The 24,410-nt window shown below is 45.4% G+C and overlaps 1 protein-coding gene across 2 annotated transcripts; it reads right to left on the reverse strand.

The window, feature by feature from the left end:
* Positions 1-18: 18 nt before the first annotated feature.
* Positions 19-24,410, reverse strand: xrcc4 (X-ray repair complementing defective repair in Chinese hamster cells 4). 2 transcript variants are annotated; one of them, XM_056403576.1, is made up of 8 exons: positions 24,349-24,410; positions 20,234-20,377; positions 19,080-19,264; positions 15,118-15,284; positions 13,927-14,058; positions 12,909-13,054; positions 9,387-9,528; positions 19-1,235 (listed from the first exon to the last, which is right to left on the reverse strand). In XM_056403576.1, exons 2-8 carry the CDS (start codon positions 20,373-20,375, stop codon positions 1,133-1,135), a joined length of 1,017 nt encoding a protein of 338 aa, XP_056259551.1. In that variant the 5' UTR covers positions 20,376-20,377; positions 24,349-24,410; the 3' UTR covers positions 19-1,132. The 2 variants fall into 2 exon arrangements, with proteins under 2 accessions (XP_056259551.1, XP_056259550.1); XM_056403575.1 differs by having other exon boundaries at positions 24,297-24,388.

Consider the following 24,410-nt stretch of genomic DNA (forward strand, 5'->3'; position numbering starts at 1 on the left):
TCAATGACCACTTCGTAGTTAAACAGTGAACATTTACATCGTTTATTTGGTACAAATATTAAAAAGACAGATGTGTAAATATGTAGAAAAGCAGTTCATGACGCACAAAGTTGTGACTGTGAAACTACAGACAGGAGACGAGTTCCAGCAGCAGCAGGACGAGAAGCTGAGAGCGGAGGTCTGATGAACGTGATGGGGTCAGCTGACTAACGAGCGCCTGAGTCTTTATCTTAAACTTTATCTTAAAACAAGATTTAAAGAGTCGTAGGAAAAATATTGTTTGTTTGAAACGTTGCATGAACGTAGTCGAAGCTTTTCCGTCTGTGACGCTGCAGGACGAAGAAGCAGAACCACGAAGACTCGCTCTGAACTTTTCACTTGGGCTTGTGAGCGAACAGAGGAAGAAGCTGGATCCACACATGCAGCTCCTGACGTACAGGTAGGTCTACCTGTCTGCAGCAGGACCCTGACCTCGTGTTTCCTGATCGGACTCCACTCTCATCCGTCTCTGCCTCCGACACTCGGATGGATCTGTTGATTTGATGGTGCAGCTCCGGTGGTTAAAGTTCGGGTCGACTTGAACAGAGAAAGATTTGGTTCATTGTTTTGGGTTAAAGTGTCTCCTACATCGAGATGATGCAACATCTGTGGCCGTGGTTCCATTAATAAACACATGGTTACGGTTGTGAAATGATTGTGGTCGAAGCTGGTTGGAAAACGACAAATTCAATCGACGCCGACCTCCTGCGTTTCCCTCCTCGGCTCACAGACTGTCCTACTGTAACCCGTCTCCTCTCTCTGTTCCCGACATCGTTAATTAGCGGGTCACTTGAATGTAAACAGATGTTGTTTTGGGGGGATTCAGGGTCGTTCTTCTTCTCTTTACTTTAGCTAGACTTCCTGATGAATAAAATCGGGCTGTAATCAGACCTCTGCTCTCGTCACCCGCCATCAAAACACAGAGGGAATGAACTTTCACTCGTCACCGTGTGTTTCCTTAAAAACAAGTTTCCTATAATCCCTGACCTTTAATCCCAACATTCAGTGTAAAAATATCAGAGCGTTGCCAGTCTACATCAGAGCTGTGATCATGTGATCATGTGATCACGTGATCACGTGGGTCTGTGAAGGGTCAGAAGTCCTCAAACAGGTCCTCAGCCTCCGAACGCGCTGCCGCAGCATCTGCAGGGCGCTGGGGGGTCGGCCGCTTACTGGATCCTGCAGGGGAGTCGCTCCTGTGCAACACACACACACACACACACACACACACACAACACACACACACACACACACACACACACACACACACACACACACAGGTCAGTGGGCTAATGAGGCTGATTTACAGGAGTTTTCCTGTTGAGACGGGAAGTGGATCATGTGGCCCATAAGGAGCGAGACTGGAAACACATGGGCGACTTTTATACCTGTGTGTAAATAGGTGTGTGTGTGTGTGTGTGTGTGTGTGTGTGTGTGTGTGTGTGTGTAATAGTGGCCCAGCAGCTCCCACATCTGAAGTGGTCCACATCAAATACTAGACTCGACTACCTGTGTGTGTTTCCACGTGGAGGCTCGTGTTGGTCTCCGGTCTTTTTCTTTGAGAAGCTCAAATATTCCGACCTCACTTGAATGTTGCATCATGAGACGTTCAAGAGCGAGCAAAATGATTTCAGAGATACAGAGGATGGAGATGGTGGAGGCTCCAGTTTTCAGTCTTCAAGGAACAGTTTGACGTTTTTGGAAATGTCACACTCATGTCTACACAGCAGCCTGTTAGCTTAGCTTAGCATAAAGACTGGAGTTAGGTGGAAACAACTAGCCTAGCTGAGACTGTCCTGTAAGAAACGAGCCCACGGGTCGTCTGTGCAGCAGCTTATCATGACATCATAGTTAGGTTCTGTTGCTAGGCGACATCTAGTGGTCGTAGTAACTGTGACAGGAGCGAAGGACCAAGACAAGAAAAGGCTTAAAGACAGAAGGAGAACTCACTGTAGTTTGTTGTTAACGAATCAGCCTCCAAACCAACAAAGTAAAAACCAGCTGCAGCGATGACACAACGTGCGTCATCGTACAGGTACAACCATGAATCACCTGTGACTCACAGTGAGGAAACCACCTGGAGTTTCTCTCAGCTCTACAGAGCGTGTCAGAGCTGTCACCCAACAGGTGCATCCCTCGCGGTCCGACATATCCCAAGATTCATTGCGCGCAGGAAATGAAAGCAGACAACGCCGACAGAGAGCCTGAGGATCAAACTGTTAAACGTCCGTGTTGTGTTTCAGCTCGGTTCAACTGTTAAAACCAAGAGACTTAAAACAAAAAGTTTTTGTGGAAAAAAGTGACTTGTTGTCAAGGTTGCTAGGAGACGGGAGCCGTGCTTTGCGACACAACGGAAATCTCCGTGTGATGGTCTGATTGGGGTTCGGCCTTCGCGGCCACAGTCAGGGAGCGGCTGGTGAACACAGCGGAGCATCTAGCAGCTACAGAGCCAGATGTTTCCCTCTGCAGCTGCTGGAGACCAAACACAGAGCTAAAAGAGCGGGAACACGGGACTCCCCTACTTGTTTCTCCTGCCCCCAAGTTATGGCAGAAACACACTACATCTGGATGTGGACTCTGTGGATGTGTGTCCAGGTTTACAGGAAGCCTCAGGACGAGACGTGTGTTTCTGCTTTTACTGAAGCTGCGGATCAGAAACACGAGCTTCAGAGACAAAAGCAGAAAAAGGAAGGAGTGAAAAAAAACGTGTTGGCTGCACAAGATCAACAGAACCCAACCTCCTTTTTCTCCCGCTGCAAAGCGCCCAACACAGAACTCCTCTCACCTCTCACCTCTCACCTTTACTGAGAGAACGGCTCACAAACCTGAGCCCAAGGTGACCCGAGGACCACCCACAACCCACCACCCACCACCCATCCAGAGACGCACCGGGGCGCCTGATTCTACACACTCCACCAACAGAGCCGGTTCTGGTTCTGAGACCAGAACACACACACGGCCAATCCTCCCCCTCCGATCCGGCCTGAGCGGAGTGATAATGAAGAAGAAAAAGATCCGTGTGAGAACGGAGGAGAGAGAGAGAGACAGAGAGAGAGACAGAGAGACAGAGAGAGAGAGAGAGGGAGAGAGAGAGAGAGACAGAGAGAGACACAGACAGAGAGAGAGGGAGAGAGAGAGAGAGAGAGAGAGAGAGAGAGAGAGAGAGAGAGAGAGAGGGAGAGAGAGAGAGAGAGAGAGAGAGAGAGAGAGAGAGAGAGAGAGAGAGAGAGAGAGAGGCCCCGAGCTCGTTGAAATCATTACCAACTGTATGACAGCGGCGTTGTGCTGCTGGAGCCATTTAACAGGAAACAAGAGCCGTGTTCAGTGTGGAGGGGAAGCTGCTCCACGCCGCCACAGAAGACCACCACAGACCTCAACACATGGCGGCGGTGGGTGGGGGGTGGGGGTGGGGGGGTTCAACCCCGAGAGGTGAGGCTAAGCTCGGGGGAGCGGGCACAGGGGAGCCCCCACACGGAGCTGGGCTGGTGACAACATGAACACTGGTCTGTGGTTGTCACGACACTCGGAGGTTCAGGTTTGGACCGAGACGGGAAGAAGGAGCCGTTTGTACAAAATGAAAAGAAAATTTAAGAACAAAGTTGAAACGTTTAAAGGTTCAGTGCAACTGAAGTACAACAAAAAAACATGTTCCCCATTAACTGTGGTGGCGGATCCACACTCAGTGTTTGCTCAGGTTGGTTTCATTTCTCCACCACAGAGCTGAACAGGATTTCATCTGTGCTGTTGACAGCATTCAGACAGAAATAAAATCAATTGCAACATCTCTGTCCAGATTATTAAGATGTTCAGACTGAAAACAACCAGCATGTTTAAACAGAGTGCTGCAGCTTCAGATCGTTTCGTCTGGCTCGTTCCTAAAGGCCTGAAGAGATAAAAGTTGAACTTCCTGTTCCCTCGTCCTGAAGTCTCTGGGTTTTGGAGCTCAAGATTTTCACGTTTTATTCTACAACATAAAAACACATCAGTAAATACTCCCGTCCTGATTTCTTGAAGCTTTTGCATCTCAGTCGCTAACGAGGGTCTAAATGAGACGACAGAGGTCGTCGGGGACGTTAAATGAAAACCGATCTACTCACCAGTTCACCTGTACAGCCGCGTCGTGTTCATACAAACTGTTACTAACTTTGTGAAGATGATCCTGCAGAACAAAACCTGTCAGTATCATAAACTTATATTATCTGTAATAATCCAAAAGCCCGTTGACTTCTTGTGGAGGGAACCGGGTTGATGCTAACTTCCTGTTTGCTCTACAAACATACGTCAACCTGCAGCTCTGTATTGAGAAACATCAAAACTATGACACAAGAGGTTTCTTCTCCATCTTGTGACCGTTAAGGACGTCACGAGTTATGCAGAAGTTATGGATTTCACCGTTCAGTTGAATCATGTCGGAAAGGAGCCGCAGCTCACACAACAAACTATAAGACCTGTGCTGTTGTCAGTGTAAAGCTAAATGCAAACACACAGTTAAAACTCCGGCAGTCCCATGTCTTGTAGTGATTATGTGCGATGGCTAGGAGCGATGTTTGATAGTTTACAGAACCAGACCCTGTGAGGAGAGAGAGAGAGAGAGAGAGAGAGAGAGCAGCTCTCTACTGGTTTCTCTTCATGGGAAAAAACACTTAGATCTGATGTTTACAGGAAGTACAGTGACTCAATGAGAAGGATGTGAAGATCAGATCGACCATCTCTTTAATAATCAACTCAAAACCTCTCATTTAATAGTGACTCAGAACTCCATAAAGATGCTTCTTCAACAGTTCAACATCTTAAGAGATGTGTCTTGTTTATTTAAAGTTGTGTATTTTCTTCTTCTGTGTTTTATTTGAAGTGTTGATCCATCAGAAGATATAAAAACCATCTCAGTGTAGTTTTACATCTCCTCTCTCAGGCTTCTCTCTGCAGCTCTAGTAACAACAGGTCTGTGAGCCAATCAGAAGAGAGGAGGCTCTGAGCCTCTCTTCTGATTGGCTGACTGTTTTCTGAGTGATCCAATAAAAATACAGCAGATTTCAGGTAAAAACACTCAGAGAAACCAAATCCTGTAAAGGTTTGGATGGTGGGTCCAGGTGGGCGGGGCTTGGTGACTGCTTTGTTGTGACATCACAAAGTTCCAGAAGTCCTGACGGCTGGTTTTAAGGCTCAGTTTCTGAATACAGGCTGTGTGCATTTCTCTGTGGACTGAGGCTTTGATACTTTCACAGTATTAATATAGAAGCTAGAGCTGATCTATAATCACACTACACATGGACACACACCTTTACACTGGAGGAACTTTAGTCTGCACAAAAAACAGAAACGTATAAATGATCTTTGTGGTTTCAGGAAGAGTTAAAACTGGATTTATACGCTGCACCTACAGCGGCCTCACGTATGGACTCTGAGGTAACGACGACGGTCGTGGCGTGAAGCGATATGCATCACCTAAAGTTTCGGCGTTCGGACAGAGTTGTCCTCTCGAGTTTCCTCCTGCGTCCAGCTCTGTATTTAACACATCACAAAACGTTGAGCAATCCCTGTTATTAGTCATGCCTGTCGTCTGTTCATGTGGCCTTCATTTAATTCTCAGCAGGATCTTTCACTCCCCCAATTCTCTGCTCTTCCTCCTCCTCCTCCTCCTCTCTGCGGACGACCTACATGCAGAGAAGCATGGGGGTAACAGAGGAAGGTGAACGGGTTGAGTAGTGATGGAAATGGCAAAAACAATAGCTGGGTGTAGGGCTGCCAACAGCTCCAACCCCCCTGCCCCCCCGCCCCCCCCCCCACATTAACCACCTCAGACAAAGGCCTCTCTTTTGCAGCCGGTGTTTGCCAGCTCAGGGGGGGGGCCCAGCTTCTGCAGCAATCAAGCGTCCAGCCACAGCTGCTCATCGGCTCACTGCTGCTTCTTGTTGGTCGGTAATAAGCCGGTAATGGGCGCCGCTGCCGACCACTGACAGCAGCTGGGGATGGATGGCACCACTTACGGACATCTGCATGTGGCACAGTCGCTGGCAGCCGCAGGAGCTTGGACGCCGGTATATTCAGCCTCTGTTGGACGGCCACAGAGACAATGTCAGATTGAGACATGTCTTTGGAATAATTTCTAAGACGGACCGCGTCCAAAAGAGAAACTGGCAGGCGGGAGATACGGGCACCAGAGCGGCGGCATTGTGAGGGTTTGGATGTGAGGCTTCACAGCCGACTCTGAGTGGAGATAAGGCAACAGCAGCCACAACACAGAGGAGAAAAGAAGAGAGTCGTTCTTTAAGACCAGAGACTGGATCTGGCTCCTAGACCTCCCTCAGAAACCCTCCTGTTGCTCTGACTTCAGACCAGAGAATAACGGCATTCACCAATATCCAAGAAACTAAAGCTCTGCTTGACCAAACCATGAAAAAACATTTTCTCACTTACACTTCGAGCAGTGTGGCGGTGTGATGACTTAACCTTGGACGGACGAAATGAACAATGTTCCAGTGAAGCCAGTGAAAGCCACACACACACAAAATGAGCTTAGTTTCACCTGGCAGGGTCTCGCACTATTCACTCCTGCACCAACAGGAGTCAGTTCAAATCAACAGAGAAATCCCTCCTCAGCATCGCAGCACCGAGCACGCCACAGCAGCTTATGTCAAAATTCAACCAACCAAACATAACCGAGTGATCCTCCTGTCTGCAATAAACCAGCTATGTCTTTCCTCAGGTGACAGTGGAGTTACCTGCCGTACCTGTAGCCTACCACAACATAGGAACTAGAATCACCTCCTCGTGGTTGTATCCCTCCACCAATCAGGAGCCAAGTTACAGGAAATAGTCACTGCCTCTTCTTCCTGAGATACAGAGTTGAATAATGACGTCACAGTGAAGTTGACCTTTGACCTATTGGATATAAAATGTCATCACCTCATTTGATCCTTGCAGAAGTTCGAGTTAAATTGTGTTTTAAGAGTTATGGACAATAAAACGTGACCTTGACCTTTGACCTTTGAAAGGTCTCAGTTTCTGTTCTTCCAGACTACAACACAACCCCAGAGTTTTCAGAATAAAACACTACGCCAGGGTTTTCAAATTAAAACAGGTCATGACTAAAACATGACTTCTAAAACTAAAATTATTTAATTCAAAACAATTCACAAGAAACTAATGTCAACAAATGTCCGAGGGACTATTTCCTCAGCAGAAAGTAGTTCCAGTCAAACCTCTTGTGGACTGTCCTGGACACTGAGATCTGAGCAGACGGAAAAATAAAACTGAATCTGCGTGGAGACATGAAACCAGAGGTAAGTGAGGAAAGGTGTGTGAGGTTCTCCACACTCTCATTAGTGAAGCTGTGTGTTCACATAAAGTCCAGAGTGGAAAAGGTCTTCTGTCCCGAGGCTGACTCGTCCCCAGCTGTCCGGCCTGCAGCCTCAGCGTGTTACCGTGGTTCAACAGATAAAACAGGTCGGGGGGGGGGGGGGGGTGGAGACAGAGAGAGAGGGAGAGAGAGGGAGAGAGACAGAGAGGGAGGGAGAGGGAGAGAGAGAGAGGGAGGGAGAGAGAGAGAGAGAGAGACAGAGAGAGAGACAGAGAGGGAGAGAGACAGAGAGGGAGAGAGAGAGAGGGAGGAGAGGGAGAGAGAGGGAGGAGAGAGAGACAGAGAGACAGAGAGAGACAGAGAGAGAGAGAGGGAGAGAGAGAGAGGGAGAGAGAGACAGAGAGAGAGAGAGAGAGAGAGAGAGGGAGAGAGAGAGAGGGAGAGAGAGACAGAGACAGAGAGAGAGAGAGAGAGAGAGAGAGGGAGAGACAGAGAGAGAGACAGAGAGAGAGAGAGAGAGACAGAGAGAGAGAGAGAGAGAGAGAGAGGGAGAGACAGAGAGAGACAGAGAGAGAGAGAGAGGGAGAGAGAGAGAGGGAGAGAGGGAGAGAGAGAGAGAGAGGGAGAGAGAGAGAGGGAGGGAGAGAGAGAGAGGGAGAGAGAGAGAGGGAGGACAGGCAGCAGGAATCATAAACCTGCAGGACAACATTGATCTTTATCACCAATAAAGTCCGAGCTGAATCTGAGATTCTCTCTCTGAGGAATGTTTTTAACGTGATCACGCCCCGAAGGTTCACAGCTGCTCCTCCATCTCCGGACACCAGCGGAAACCGCTGCAAACTGGAACCAGGTCAAACTGACGGTCAGATCTTCTTCTTCTTCTTCTTCTTCTTCTCATCCGTCCTCCGCTCTTCTTCTCTGAGGTCAGTGATGTAAGACGAGCATTTTAAACTCCCGTTCAGCTCTGCAGCAAAACATACGACATGCAGCTTCGTGTGTGGCGACGTGTTTAGTGTTAATAATAAAAACTATGGAACGCCATCTGAAAAACTATTTTAAATAAATAAATAAATAAATCAGTTTTTTATTTTAAAAATGACTTTTTTTTAATTTATTTCTGCAGACTTTTATTTCCTAATGCTCTCAACCAGAATGTCGGTACTTTCTAACGTTGGCGTGAGACGTTTGGAAGACGTTGAATTCCTGAGACTTAACGACAAAATATCAACGTCCGCTTTAGACGTTATGCTAACGTTGAACTTTGGTCACCTGACGTCACAACCCACATTCAACCAACCACAAAGCTGATCCAGGTTCAGCCATCAACAGTGATGTCCCAACACTCTGATGATACAACAGACCAACAGGAGAGATGTGTATTCACCCTTTGTATCACACACACACACACACACACACACACACACACACACACACACACACACACACACACACACACACACACACGCTCTCCACATTCCTCCACATGTTCACGTCACTGATTGTGTTGTGGTCAATCAGCGCTTTACGACCGGCTGCTGCCATACGACTGAGATTAGCTCTGCAGCCTCGTGTACACTTCACGTACATCTCAACAGTTTGGGGGAGGGTCTGTGTGTGAGTGTGTGTGGTGGGATTGGGGGGGGGGGGTAACCTTAGGCCCAAAGGTTAAAATCATAGAGAGAGCCGCTGCAGATTGGGTGTAATTACCCGACATAAAGAAGATCCCTGACAAGGAGCTTTTATGATGTTTGATTTTCCCATTCAAGAGGATCCCGGGGGGGGGGGGAGCAAACGAGAGGCAGCTCCAGGTGACGCCATCGTCTCCACGTCTTCTACAGTAAAACAGGGAGGCGAGTTTTAACTTGAAACAATAAAGTGCATTAAAATAGACTGTGTGTTTGTTGGGACGTCCCGCCCTGGCTGCATGGATTTAAGAATTAGTGTATGAAGAGTTTACGAGGCCAGTAAACCGGAGACATGAACCGACATCGTGAGGCAGGAGACGTGACGGAGGAGGAAGGACGGCCACACAAACACCGACTCGTACCTGCGTCCCTTGGAGGTCTGCGGGGTCGACCTTTTCACCGCGGGCTCCGGGGCCGCGAGGTGACGAACGCGGCGTTTGCGGCAGGGGGCCACGTCCGTGATGTCCCTCAGGCTGTCGTCCAACGGGCTGGGAGTGGAGGAGTCTGCGGAGGACAGGAGACAGTCAACAAAGAGACAGGCCGTCTAAATGGATTTTAATTACACTTTTATCTTCACAGAGTTCGTCTTTATCACAACGTTTATATCCGTCTCTGTCTCTGCTGCACGGTCACAGACGGGAAAGAAAGACTAATAAATAATCTGCAAATTCAAATGGAAGGAATCTGATATCTCCATTAAAATTCACTTAACAAATCAAGACAATAATGTTAATCGTGTCCATTAATGAGCTGCTTTTAGCCGTGTTCATGTTCATGTTCCCTTCTGGATGAACTGTAATAACCTCGCTGATCCTCTGACTTTCCCTCCAACTCCCTCATCACTTCCTCTGTTTGACATCAGCAGGTTAGTGATGTCATCAATCGTTTGGTGACTGTCACCCACACATCCTTAGTGAAGTGGATTATTATTATATAATATATATATATATATATATATATATACAATATATAAACTATCATATATCCCTTAACAAATAAAACCAGGAAGTGTAAATGTTACGGCTGAAAACAAGTTTTCGGGAGTTTTAATGGTTTTTCTTCAACGTTAGCTGAAGCACATGACGCCGCTCCGTTATGGAGGAGTTTTTATATCTATGTAGTTTAGTTTCAGAAAAACTGACTGAGGGGGCAACAGAGGATTTACTTTGACATGAACTAATCTGCATGTGAGTTTTGAAGGTCAGTGTATGGACTGGGTGAGCTGCAGAGGTAATTGCCCCTCTTGGGGTAAATAAAGTCGTCTGAGTCTGAATCTGAGCAAATAAATATGAAAAAAAAAAAATCACTTTTTCCAAATTTTTCTTTACAAGAATAAAGAGTCTGCAGCCGTGCTCCGGCTCTGTGAGGCCGTACCTGAGCTAAATGCTAATGTTAGCATCTCAGGCTCCTCCAGTCTGTATGTCCTCAGGCAAGATACTGAACCCCACACTGCCCCTGATGGCTCTGTGTGTGTGTGTGTGTGTGTGTGTGTGTGTGTGTGTGTGTGTGTGTGTGTGTGTGTGTGTGTGTGTGTGTGTGTCTGTGTGTGTGTGTGTGTGTGTGTGTGGGGCTTGTATTGTAAAGCGTGAGTGGCAGACAAAACAAGAAAAATGAAGTTACCATAGTTTTTACTGGGAGGGGCTGAAGGTCGGTTTATTATTGACGACAGATTGTTGTGTCGACTCTTTCACCAGCAGAATCTGAACTCACCACACAAAACAAACCAACCACAACTTTACTCCTGCCTCCTCCCCTCCCCTCCCTTCCCCTCCCTTCCCCTCCCTCCGCCTGTCTGTTGACAATAACTGGAAACCTGCAACCGTCTGAGTCGTTGTCCTAGCAACAGAAACAACATCAGACGAAACGTGGGACACCTACGTCGCCCGGCAAACCTCGACGTATCAACGTGTCTGTGGATGAGCGAGTGGAAAAGTGAGGGAGGGCAACAGGGGTCGTCTGAGGGCTGATGAAGCTGCTCGCAGACCCTCTACTCTGCATTACATAACTCCTCAGTGATGTCATGCTTCGTTTCTGGGCAGCGATGGTGCAAACACACTCGGCTGCCATGACGACGGCCCCCAAAAATATCATATTCACACTCGTACTTTACAAAAAGCATTTTGATTTTTTTTGACGACTACAGTGTTTTGACATGAAACTGTGAAACACGTCTGACATCTGCACCCGTCCGATGAGCGACGCCCCTGCAGGTGTTTCCCATCAGCCATCCTGTCAGGACACCTGCAGCTGGAACTCTGAGCCCCGTGTGATTTAATGTTTTCTTACCTGCTCAAATGACTGAATTAACGTCTTTCTGTCGATGATCCATTAGAGCTGCTGCCTGAACACTCACTCTGTAACTGTCACGTTGATCTATACAAATCGCTAATGAGGAGAAAAGGTCGCGACCTCCGAACGTTTCTCCTGTAACTGAGCTTCCTGGAAAAGTTTCCCTCTTAACGAAACTTGACAGTGACAGAAGTTGTGAGACTTTCTGAGGTTTGTGATGAGCAGTGGGATTTTTAACGGAAGAGGAGGACTGATTGGCGAAGGTCTGGAAAAATCAAAACACTTTGAGTCAGAAACACTGTCACTCATTCTCATGTTGTATTCACCACTGGTAGTCCAGGCTGATGAGAGCCAATCAGGAGAGGCCGTGGGTGTGACCTCATCGTTTACAATGGTCTCAGTTTCTGTCCAGACTACAACACAACCCCAGAGTTTTCAAAAGAAAACACAACCACAGAGCTTTCAAAATAAAACACAACCACAGAGTTTTCAAAATAAAACACAACCCCAGGGTTTTCAAAATAAACACAACCACAGAGTTTTCAAAATAAAACACAAACCCAGGGTTTTCAAAATAAAACACAACCACAGAGTTTTCAAAATAAAACACAACCCCAGGGTTTTCAAAATAAAACGGGACCAGCAGCGCCGTGTGGACGGGAGGAGGAAACGTAGCAAACGAGAGGAGTTTTAAAACAAAAACGTAGCAGTGTGGACGGAGCCTCAGTCTAGTTTATGTTCCACAACAAGTCGTATTTGTGCAGTGAAGTCCAGTTTTAAGCGACTCCTGTAGCCTCAACATTAAAGTCATTTTACGTGCTCTCTGCAGTTTGTAACAGATGATTTCCCAGCGGTCGTGTGGAAATCAAACCACTGCAGCTCAAACTGCAGACAGACCAACATCTCTTTAACCAGCTACTTGTCGTTCAGGTGATTAATCAGCTGTTGTGAACCTCTAACTTCACACCAAACGAACAGACAACAGTCTTCGCTGATGCTGCTCCAATATCTATATATCCTTTGTTCACCCCCAGCTGTTTAAAAACACTGTAGAATTAAAGTCGACCCGCTGAACCGTCGTTAACAAAACTTCAGCTGAGCTTTTCCTGCTGTGACAAGTCAAATATCTGACTGTGGAAAAGGTCATTGACCTCGACACGCAGCAGCAACAGTTGGAGGAATATGTCAGAATTCACAGGGATCAGTGATGGAGATGAACACTGAATCTAATGTGATTAAAAAGCTGCAATTTCTGGAATAAAAGCTGAATTTTTTATGAATAAAAGCTGAATTTCTCATTGAATAAAAGCTGAATTTCTCATGGAATAAAAATGATTTTGTTATTTTAACTTTTGCTTCTGCATCCTGCATTTGCGAGGAGATATTTTCAGCTGCTGCCGTTCGCCTGGCTGTTAGCAGCTTTTACAAAAAAATCCACATGAAATATTCCTGTTTGTTGGAACCACCTTCAGCACCAGGTTTAAACAGGAAGGAAAAGAATCATGTTGTGTGTCTGTGTGTGGGTTTGAGGGGTTACTGGAGGTCAGACGAGGTAAAGCTGGAGGTGTAGGAAGCTTCACTGACAGATATCTTACCCTGGGAGTGTTCAGCGGGAGCTGGAGTCGACTGCTCCTCCTCTGGCTCCTCATCAGTGCTCCCTCCATATTCATCCTCCCCTTCCTCCTGACCTTCTGTTTGGCCTGATTTCACTGACTCCTTGTTTTTCTGTCCCTCAGAGCTCCTGCAGCCGAGGCCAGAGGATGAACATGATTCATTCTACAACATGAAACTGTTTAGAAATGATCATACACTGAGTTATCTGTCATATGACTTTCAGCACGGAGGAGATGAATCAGAGGGTTGCAGCGATAAAGGAAACAGACGTTAAAGAAAGTCAGTTGAGCAACAACTACTTTCAGATTTATGACTCTAAAGAAAATGTGTGTGGTCGGTGCTGAAGCATCTTCAGCAGCTTCAGAGTCTTTACTTGAGATGTTGGATGAAAGTCACAGATGCAGCTGAAGTGACAGTTAAAGCACTGAGGAGAATTCAGGTGTCACTGAACATGTAAGCAGTAAAAGCAGCCGGAGAGACAGAGCTGCTGTCACCGACCTGGATTTATAATCACTGTGTCAAATAATATGATTGTAAAGTCGTGATTTTATCAGCAGCAGCAGTTTAGGAGTGACTGTTGGTCGACATGTAGAGTTTATGGTCTTTATGGTCTGTAGAGTTTTCCAGGCTGGGCCGATGTTTCTGAGAAGCTAAGTCTATGCTAAGCTAATATGATAACTCACATAAATACACCACTATAGAAAAAACACATGCAGTAGCAGGATCCATTTGCCTTTTTGAAGACATAAAAAAATAAAAATAAATCACCAAGACAATTTCCCCAAAAGCATTAAAGGAGCTATCTGTAAGTTTTGCTATTGCTACGTAGCAACGTTAGCATTAACAGCTGTTCACTGTAAATGCAAAGACCTCCTACTAGAGGTTATAACACGTCCTCTGAAAGTTGCTGAGACACATTTTCTAATATAAAAGATCAGTTTAAAGCAGAAACACTGTGAAACTACGACCGACTGTAACGTCCTGTTACCATGACGATACCTGGTTTCCTGCAGGTGTGTCACAGTCTCCTGCAGACTGCGGATCTTGGCTTTCTTCTCATTCAGGACGAGGATGAACCGAGAGTAGAGCTCCGCCTCCAGCGCCTCTTTACCACCGGTGTACCGCTTCAGTCTTCAACACACACACACACACACACACACACACACACACACACACACACACACACACACACACACACACACAGTTAAAGGGTAAAAGAGTCATGCTACTTTTTAAGGGATTCTTGCCTCTGAAAACACCTTAAACTGAGCAGCTAATCCATAGAAAACACTTAATTAAAAACATATTGTAACATTTTGTAATATAAATTTATTTATCTATTAATCTATCTCCAATCTGAGCCAAACTCCTGAATTTTCACCTTACAAAAAAATATTATTTAGTAAATTTGGTGTAAAAGTGTTTTACCCTTTAAAAACACATTGATCCATTAAAAAAAACCCACCTAAACATGTTATAGTCCATTTATTTATCCACTACTGAACCTATCAATACCTGAATACTTAATAAGAATCCGTTAAATTAACAATAATCTGCAAATATTTCAGACCCTTAAACCAAAATCCCAACTTTAAAACACCTTAAATGAATAATAAAAGGATTTCTAATCAATGTGTGCATTAAGGGGAAAGTAACGCAGCCTGATCAGTTAATAAATGACTTTTAAAGACACACTGAGACTGAACTGAAGCGGACTCTGTGGATCGCGGGGGCCTGAACTCACGTTAACACCGCTGTGACATCAGCTCATAGCTCAAAGTGACGAATGGTCCCCCCCCCCCACACAGTGTTACATGAGTCAGGTAATCACTCAGAGGAACCTGTGATGGATTTGAGGAACTAGATCTTGTGGTTTGAACCTTTCAGTTTCGCAGGTCTCCGTGTAAACTTCACTGACTCGGAGTTTATCGCCTCCTCTGTATTAAAGTAAACCTGATCGTTAGGTTCCGTTACTGGATTTATATCATTAAACAGAGGAAAACAGTCTGGTTTCCACCGCAGCTGGTCTGAAGAGAATCCGCAGCTGTTTCATGTCATAAATATGTTTTAATTATTTGTAAAGATTTCCGAGCTATTCCCCCAAACTTTCAGGAAATCCCCGGACGTTTCCTGGATTCATCCCTGCCTGGTTTTGCTTTTTGTTCTGAGCAGCGTGTTGTGTGTTTTTACTCGGCAGTGATGCGTTGCTGTTCTCGTCTCAGTCTCTGGTTCTCCTCCTCCAGGTTCTGGTTCTGGTGCTCCAGTGTGTTCCCCCTCTGCAGACTGTGGACCAGTAACTCCCTGACGGCCTCCGCCGGCTCGGGGACGGCCTGCAGCGACACGGAGCCCAACCTGAACTGGGACAGAACGAAGAGAAGGAAAACTTCAAACACTGTAATCACTCCATGTCTTAATCAGACATTATTTACAGTGTGTGGAGCTTTTTGTTTGTCTGCCCAGACTTTCACCACATGGAAGAAGAGTGTCAGTGTTCAAGGAAAATAAACTCATTGATAAAGCCAATAATAAAAGATAATATCAATGGATTTTGTCCTGCATGTTGTGATTTTTTTGTGTAACTTTTGTAAGTTTTCCAGGCTGTGGCGATGCTAAGCTACCTATGCTAAGCTAATACGATGACTAATATAAATACACCACTTTAGAAAAAAACACATGGAGGAGCATGACCTTCAGTAGCTTTTTTTTTAAGACATTAAAAAAAATTCACCAAAACGATTTCCCCAAAAGCATTAAAGGAGCTATCTCTAAGTTTTGCTATTGCTACGTAGCCATGTTAGCATTAACAGCTGTTTACTGTAAATGGCTCTTAGTAAGACTGGAGGAAGCTACTTCTTCAGACTGGACGTGACAGTGACTCGCTATCGGACAGTGACGAGACAGTGACTCGCTATCGGACAGTGACGAGACAGTCCGACCGCTGGTTAGCATGCTAACTTTAGCACAAAAAAAAAAAAAAAAAGAAGTGATAGAAACAGAAGCAAAACAAAGAGGTTGACTTTCCACCTCTGGAGACAGATGTTGGTGAGTAAAGGAATGAAGTTTGATGCTGAACTTATAATGTTTCTTCTAGACTGGTGAGTAAAAAGCTGCTAATGCTAACGTGGCTACGTACGTAGTAATAGCAAAACTTACAGATAGCTCATTTAAAGTAAATAGAAAAATACAATTAATATATAAGATCTGACATTCTGCAAGATTGAAATGATGGAAATGAGGCTCATAAAATCAAAATCAATGCTAAACAGATTTGTAAAAACGCCTCAGAGTCGAGAGGAAGTGCAGAGTCACGTGACAGTTCTCTGTGATTCATCCCCACGAGTGACTCTTCTCATGTCACACACTCATCTGATCTGTAGTCAATGTGAAAAAACATTGATTAGCTCATACTGAGTTAATGTAATCTACGTGTTTCAGCCTGGACACATGAGGACAATGAGGATCTAAATAAATAAATATAATCAATAAAAGATGTGTGTGTTTTCTACTGAGGGGAGACGATGTGACAGAGACTAACTGTTCCTCTCTCTCTCTCTCTCTCTCTCTCTCTCTCTCTCTCTCTCTCTCTCTCTCTCTCTCTCTCTCTCTCTCTCTCTCTCTCTCTCTCTCTCTCTCTCTCTCTCTCTCTCTCTCTCTCCTCTCTCTCTCTCTCTCTCTCTCTCTCTCTCTCTCTCTCTCTCTCTCTCTCTCTCTCTCTCTCTCTCTCTCTCTCTCTCTCATCTGCCAGCTCTGACTTCACCACCTCCTAGAAATGTTCAATAAATAAGCTCCACACGTCCAACACGTCTTCAAGCCGCTCTGGCAGACTCACCTCCTCGTTTTCACCCCGTCACTATTAAACTCTCAGCGGTGACACTGTTACCTGAAGTAAGAACGCCAGTCGTCACCTGACGGCTCTCCTCATCATCAGAGACCTGAGGAGTAAAAGCCTCAGGTCGGAGCCCGATGTTGTTGGCCGAGGCCGAGACACCGGCCCGTTGGCTGAGGCGCTGTTGATGTGGGCAGAGGTTCCTCATGTTGTCATAGAGACGCTTCAAAAGCTGACTCACTGATTCACATTAATTAACTGCTGGATACTTTCATTTAGGGAGAAACCTCTCAGGGCGACTCCACCTATTCTAAATTTACTGCAGAGTTAATACAGAGCTGGAGGATGTTAAAGTCATTAACACATCCGCACGTCTGCAGTGACAGAAAGAGCTAAGATTAGCCAAGATTCAGAGAACAGAAGCAGCTTTTCTCTTCTTTCTTGTCTTAGACGTTTTTTAGACATTTTAGATGTTTTTTAGATGTTTTTTAGATGTTATTAGTTTTTTTTGCAATTAAAGAGAAAATAAAAATTGTCGCCATCTTTTTTTGTATAATTGATTACAGATGGAGGGAACTTGTTCCAGTGAGAATAAGTGAGAACATGATTTCTGTTCCATCAGGAGTGAGCGATGACTGAAAAGATGTTTTCTGTCTTTTCATCTTCACTAATTAACCGTTTAATTCACTGAGCAGCTCAGAGGCTAGCGGCCGCTACCGGCATCTTTTAAGGTGGAATGTTTTCTTGTGTGTTACTTGATGTGTGATTGACGTTTGGAAATCAATCAATACACTTGACTGTGTACGACTCTGACCATTAGTTTTTATCAGCTCTCTCCATGACAGACTCTTTAGTGACGATCGGATCTTCAAGCTCTTAAAACGCAGATAAATATCGACGCGATCATGTGACTGTAGATATTTTATTAGTTCATTTTAATTGGTTTATAATCTACTGTGACCTTCTGATTCTGATCACACACCATCAGTGACACAGAAACACACTGATACCAAACGCCTCAGTCATCGGACACACAGAGAATGTGCTGACAAACCTCAGCACCACAGACACACACACGCCCGGTATGCTAACCACCTGAGGTAACACCTGCACCTGTGTGGGGGTCTCTGGTGTTTTGTCGCGTTGGACAGGAGCTGCGATTAGAGGGAAGCACCAGGCGTTAGACTGCACCCTCTCATCATGACTCATAACTCTATGACGGATGAATTACTGGGTTTTCATGTTGAGCAAGAGAAACTCTGAAGACACGTCTCACACACACACACACACACACACACACACACACACACACACACACACACACACACACACACACACACTTTCTGACTCTCGTTTTTTTAAAAATCGATTCATTTCCCTTTCACTTGTCTGATTTCCACTGCACCACAGTTACCACGGCGACAAAGGATGTGTGTCCACACCACGAATGAGTGTGTTCATTCATTTACCAAACACCATCATCACGTTTGTTGTTGTTTCATACGGTCTCCTAGCAACATCCATCCTCCCAGATCGACAGCATGAATCCTTTTATTGAGTCAAATATAAAATTATTTTCATTATCAATTAAATGGATTATTTTCTCTTTGGTTTGTTAAAAGTGAAAAATCTCCGTCACAAACTTGGGGAGATTTTTTAAAATGTCTTGTTTTGTTTAAAAAATAAAAAAATATTCTGTTGACTGTCACATAAAACTATAAAAACAACTATTTACATGTAAGAAGCTGGATAAAGGGAATTTTTTTTCATTTTCTCTTCATTGACTAATTACCAACTCATGGTGATACGCCTCCACCAACTAGTGCAGTTGCAATAAATAAAGCATGTGACCTTTGACCTTTGACCATCAAAATCTAGTCAGTTATTCTTTGAGTCCAAGTGAATGAATTGATCTGTGACCTGCTGAAAATCACATGAGAGCAAACACAACGAGCTGCTGCACGAGTCTTTAACTGACGCATCCCTGCTCACACACACACACACACACAGACACACACACACACACAGGTTTCTATAAAAACACGTCACATTCACTCACTTCATCACGTCGTTGGTTCATCGGGAAATGAAAACAAGCATCGATGAACTCCTCATAACAGAGGAGCGCCGTTATCTGCAGTGAACGCAGCTCTGACGTCATGTGACACATCACCGCCAGCTCCGAGCGTGGCTCTAACCTCAGAGACACTTAAATAAACGCACTCACACGAACAAGCTCCAGCTGTGATCCGTGCATCACACCGACACACGCAAGACTGATGCCTTCAGTGTCACCGTGTCAGAGGTGTGTTAGTGCGGCGCTCACCGAGATGTCCTTCTGCACCTTCTCATAGGCCAGTGTGAGGGCGGGGCCTGGTGGAGACGGCGTCAGGGTGAAGCTGTAGGTGACGGAGCCCCCCGACCCGGTCAGCGCCTGCTGGAGGTCCTGGACGTACCGCTCCCTCTGCATCTCCAGCTCCTCCGCCTCCGTACGCACGGCTGCCTCGCTCACTGCACACAGGAAACTACAATTACCTCCTCGTGGTCGTATCCCTCCGCCACTCAGACGAGCTCCAGGTCACAGTCAGAGGAGATATGAACCTGTGGAATTCTGTCATCATTTCTGTGTGAAGCTAAAAGTGTTTTGTGAGGTCACACTGACCTTGACCTTTGACCTTTGACCACTAAGATCTCATCAGTTCATCATTGAGTCCAAGTGAACGTTTTTACCAAACTTGAAGAAGTTCCTTCAAGGTGTTACTGAGATATCACTGTCACCAGGCCAGAACCAGATTTCATGAGGTCACCGTGACCTTGACCTTTGACCTTTAGCTACCAAAATCTAATCAGTTCATTCTTGAGTCCAGGAGAATGTTTTTACCTAATTGGAAGAAACTCCCTCAGGGCATTACTGAGATATTGTGTTAACAAGGCCACAATCATGTTTTGTGAGGTCACACTGCCTTTGACCTTTGACCTTTGACCACCAAAATCCAATCACCTGAGACTGTCTCCGACGCAGACGTATAACAACGTGAGTAACGTCAGTGTTTATATTTCATCTATTGCTGTCACATCGTCCTTTGGTTCTCGTGTTTGTTCGATTTAGAACCTCCATGTTGCTGCTGCTGCTTCTTCAGGACCGTGACAATAAAGTTATTCAAACCAGAAATGACCTTTGACCTGATCTAGAACACAGATGTTTGCAGAAGGAACACGTTGCTGAAGAACCTGCAGGATCTGATCTGAAGCCGTGATGGACTGCGGTTCTCCAGGAAGGTTCCAGCACGGCGGTGGATCTCAGCGGCTTCAGGCTGGCACAGGTGAAACTAATAAATCTGCCAGAGCGTACCTGTGCGAGCAGCTGACAAGGTCAACGACCTCACTGCAGGTGAAGTGAGGAAGGTGTGTGTGGTCAGACAGGTGAGCGTAAACCTGTCAGGTCGCAGGCGTGTAAAAACACCAGGTGACCGTCTTTACCTTCTCCTCTCCACGCATCCTGTCCGTCAGTCAGCAGCAACTGGAAGCCAGAACCTAAGCCCCGCCCCCTCCAGTCTACCCGCAGGAAGTAGGCGGAGTCAGGCTGAGAGGAGACGTGGATTTCACACACTGACGTGCGCATCCCTGCAGACGACAAACACCAGACACACAAAGTTAGAGGTTGATTTTTATTCACGATGCAAATCTGATTTTAAATTGAACATATTTGTGTTTTAACGGTTAATTAATTAACAGATTAATCTATAATTTAAATAATTATATGCAGCTGTAAACATGAATTGAAATATCATCTCTCATTGGTTGTTCTCACTGGACACATTCTCAGTATTCATTCAACAAATCAGTCTCGTCTCGTCTCGGCCTCGTTTAGTAGCTGTTCCTGAGCTTTCATCCACAGCACATGATCATCCTCAGGACTGCTGTTTCCAAGCTGAAGAATCGACTCTGAGTCCTCATCTGCATCTTCTCAACAACTGGGCAAACTTCAACAGCTGATGAAGATCATGTGAAACGATTGAAAGCCCCAGAACAACTACTAAATGGACTTTTGTCTCCACAAAATTTAATTAGACTTTTTTAAATCTGAACCACTGCCAGAAAAATGTTTTCACACAACGCTGTGTTTTTGGTTTTGATTTTCTATAACAGGAAAAGTAAGTAAGGAATAAAGGGCCTTTTCATTGTACTGGCAGTCTACTGGTAGCAGAAACCAAACACTGCAAATCTGTCGTAAACCTTAGTCAGGCCTTTAAACCAGATTTATTACTCCAAGGACTTAAACTGTCTCGCTGAGAATCGAAACTTCAACACGTTTTCCTGCAGGAGACTCGGTTCAGGTCCGATCTGCCAGATAAAGACGGAGGGACAGAAACCTTCACCGTCCTGCATCTGACAGCCCGCAATAAGTCATGGAAACAGGGAGAGGAGGTTTGGCCGCATCAACAAACTGCACCGGGAACGATCCCAAGATTCGTTCCCAGTCAGATCGACGTCTCGTTCTGTCGGAGTCTGAGCTCGCCGTGGTCAGGACGGAGGTGTGTGTCAGACCTGCTGCAGACCTGTCAGGACTCACACAGCTGTTCTTACATCACTTTCCTGGCATCTGTTGCCGCCTGCTGCTGTTCACGTGCCAGCCAACACTTCACCCCCCCCCCCCATCACCGCAGCTTCAGCCATCCAGCAGAATAACTGCACTTCCTCGACGTTGTGCTGGTTTTACAGCAGCTACTTCAACATACTGCGAGTGTCTGTGAGCAGCAGTGGATGCAGGAGGCCCAGCTTCTGTTTTATGGGGAGAATAAAAGACGTATTGAAGGTCTGCAGGGAGAACGGGTCTGTTACACATCAGAGACTTGGACACGAGGAACTGAACCAGAGGAAACACACACACTGACGTGAGCTGCTGACGGTGAAGCAAAAACATATGAAACTATTAAAGAAACACAGATAAGCAGACAGACAGTGGTTGTTTCTCATGTTCATGCAATTAACTCCCTGAACAGTCCCGTTAGCATGCCTGGCTAACTAGCTGCTCAGGTAACGACTATGCTAGCTACAGAGACGCACAGTCAGGAGGTTGCTGCCCCAAACCCCCCTAAAGTGGGGATGATGTTGCTGTAGCTGGGGTCTACTGATTGCATTGAGGGGACATCATTGAGGGGGGGTGGGGGGGTATCTTTGCCCCCCCCCCCCAAGAGTCCGGGACAACCAAAAACAATGCAGTGAATTAGCCTGATCTCCCGTCCTGTTTGTTCATGTTGAACGTGAAAGCTAATTCCAAACTAATCTTGTTTTTCCCTCGGAGCTTTCAACCACATCTCTTGGTCTTCATCATCAGACGAAGCTGTTCTTTATTTCATGATATCGTAACGTGAAGGTTCGATATCTGCCGGTTTGGATCCGCTCCACAACAAAAACACTTCCCGTCACATGATGCCAACCTAACCAATCAGAGGCGAGGAGGACGTGGACTGAGGTAAATAAGAGGAAAACTACAAAGATGGATTCAGGAGGTCACTCTTGTCACTGTTTTTAAAGATGCACATGTAAATATTCAAACTTGTAAATATGTAAATAAGTAACTGTATAAACACTGTACATAAACAGTATGAATGAACATCTAAAGCTTGATCTATTTAATGTTTATTAAATGAACCTGGGCAGAAAAATCTAATTAAGTCTCAACCACCAAACGTTTCCAGAAACAGACTCCAGATCAGACGTTCGCTCTCTCTTCCCCTCAGTGAAATATGCACAGAGCTCTTGTTATGTCATTGTTAAACACGGGTTTTCCTCAGTGCCGTTCGCTGGGTTAATGACCAAAGTGAGCAGGACTGTTGTAAATGATTAGTCCAGCTTCATGCAACCGTGTCATCACAGCTGTGTAAGCACTGTAATGCGCTAATACACAACCTCTCATTAGGTCTTAAGTACAGGCCGAGCAGAGAGCAGCAGAGAAACTCACACCTCAGTTAGCTGGATGCTAATGACTGACCACAGCGGCATGCTTCCTCACACAGCCGACACATGTTTCTGCAGCGCGACAACAGCAGCTTCATCTTTAACAACATCCTCTTCACACCTGCTTCACACACACACACACACACACACACACACACACACACACACACACACACACACACGCACGAGGAATTCAAAGTCACCGTTTCAGACTTTTAGAAACGTGGAGGAAGTTTATATCAAACACTTTTTAATGTAATAACTAGAGTCACTTCCTTGTGGTCGCATCCCTGTTGATCCAGAGTCAGAGAAAATTTTAAATATGAACCATTTGTGTGAAATTTTGTCATAATTGCTGCGTGAAGTCTTAAGTAGTGGCTAAAAAGTTTTTTGTGAGGTCACCGTGACTTTGACCTTTGACCACCAACATCTAATCAGTTTGTCCTTGAGTCCTGGTGAATGTTTTGTGCCAAATTTGAAGACGTTCCGTCAAGGCGTCACTGAGACATCGTGTCCACGAGAATGAGACGGACGTACGGGCAACCCGAAAACAAAATGTCGCCGGCGCCAAGGAGTAATAAAATGATTTTTAACTGGAGCCTGAAATGAATCTGTCGTCTGTCCGTCCACAAATAGATGAAGTGACTAACAAGCTTTGAAAATGTGAATCAGATTTCATGATCTCAGATTTTCTGTCCTCGGCTCAGAGAAGAATCTCCTGCTGATTGTGGAAACTGTGTTTGGATGAATCCAAACGACTCAACTTCCAGATGTTTAATGAGGTTTGGTGCGACTTTCTTTCCACACAGGAGCGATCAGCTGAGCCTGAGATGACAGCAGCGGAGGGAAAATATCCCTCCTCTGGTCCAGTAACACACACACACACACACACACACACACACACACACACACACACACACACACACACACACACACACCTCAGAGAATAACACATAACACCTTTTATATTGAACATATTACAGTATAACGAGCTGTAGACACAAGCTTTAGCACAGACTGAACCACTGCGTCACATGACACAGAAACTGCTGAAAAGAAACTCATAATATTTAAAAAATCAAATCATGATTCCAGTTGAATCGACATTTTTGCATTTTCACTGAAAAAAAAAAAGGATTATTGCGGTTTTGATTATATTTTGATTAATTGTGCAGCTCTGATATTTATGAAATAATATTATGAATAAATAGACAAAGTAGTAAAACACACTATAAATAATGCACCTTCTTCTTCAGTAGTTTAGGCCGTGTGACCCAGTGTAGCTCAAAGACGGCTCAGCCCTTTATATTGTACTTAATTAACTTTATTTATGGTCTAATTAACACAAAACATTTTGCATAATTGTTACTCTGGTCAAACATGACACCACTGTTTATATTCTTCTGTCCACACGGTGCCACTGAATGAAGACGCCGGTCCCTCAGGACCCGGACTGACCGACCTGTTTGTAAACACACAGACTGACGCTACAGCACGTGATCTGACACACACACATTCCCCGATCCGGACCGATCCGGACCGATCCGGACCCCAGAACCAGCCCGTTAAGTTTCGGTCTTACCCGGAGGTTCAGTCGGTGCCACGGTTCGTCCCGCTGAAGAGAAGAAGCTCACCTGTTTATCTTTAACGGCTCACAGCTGTACCGGGAACGGCGCGTCTTACGTCATCACCAGGC

Source organism: Seriola aureovittata, chromosome 18 (genome assembly GCF_021018895.1).
Source record: "Seriola aureovittata isolate HTS-2021-v1 ecotype China chromosome 18, ASM2101889v1, whole genome shotgun sequence".
NCBI lineage: Eukaryota > Metazoa > Chordata > Actinopteri > Carangiformes > Carangidae > Seriola > Seriola aureovittata.

Bases quoted from the DNA above. Each gene is read 5' to 3' on its own strand.
- xrcc4 (XM_056403576.1), bottom strand. From the start codon at position 20,375: ATGCGCACGTCAGTGTGTGAAATCCACGTCTCCTCTCAGCCTGACTCC. The intron at 14,059-15,117 runs GTAAAAACACAC...TGTGTGTTGAAG, and splicing joins CAGCAACGCATCACTGCCGA to ACTGAAGCGGTACACCGGTG. The intron at 1,236-9,386 runs GTACGAGTCGGT...TGTGTTGCACAG, and splicing joins CAGACCTCCAAGGGACGCAG to GAGCGACTCCCCTGCAGGAT.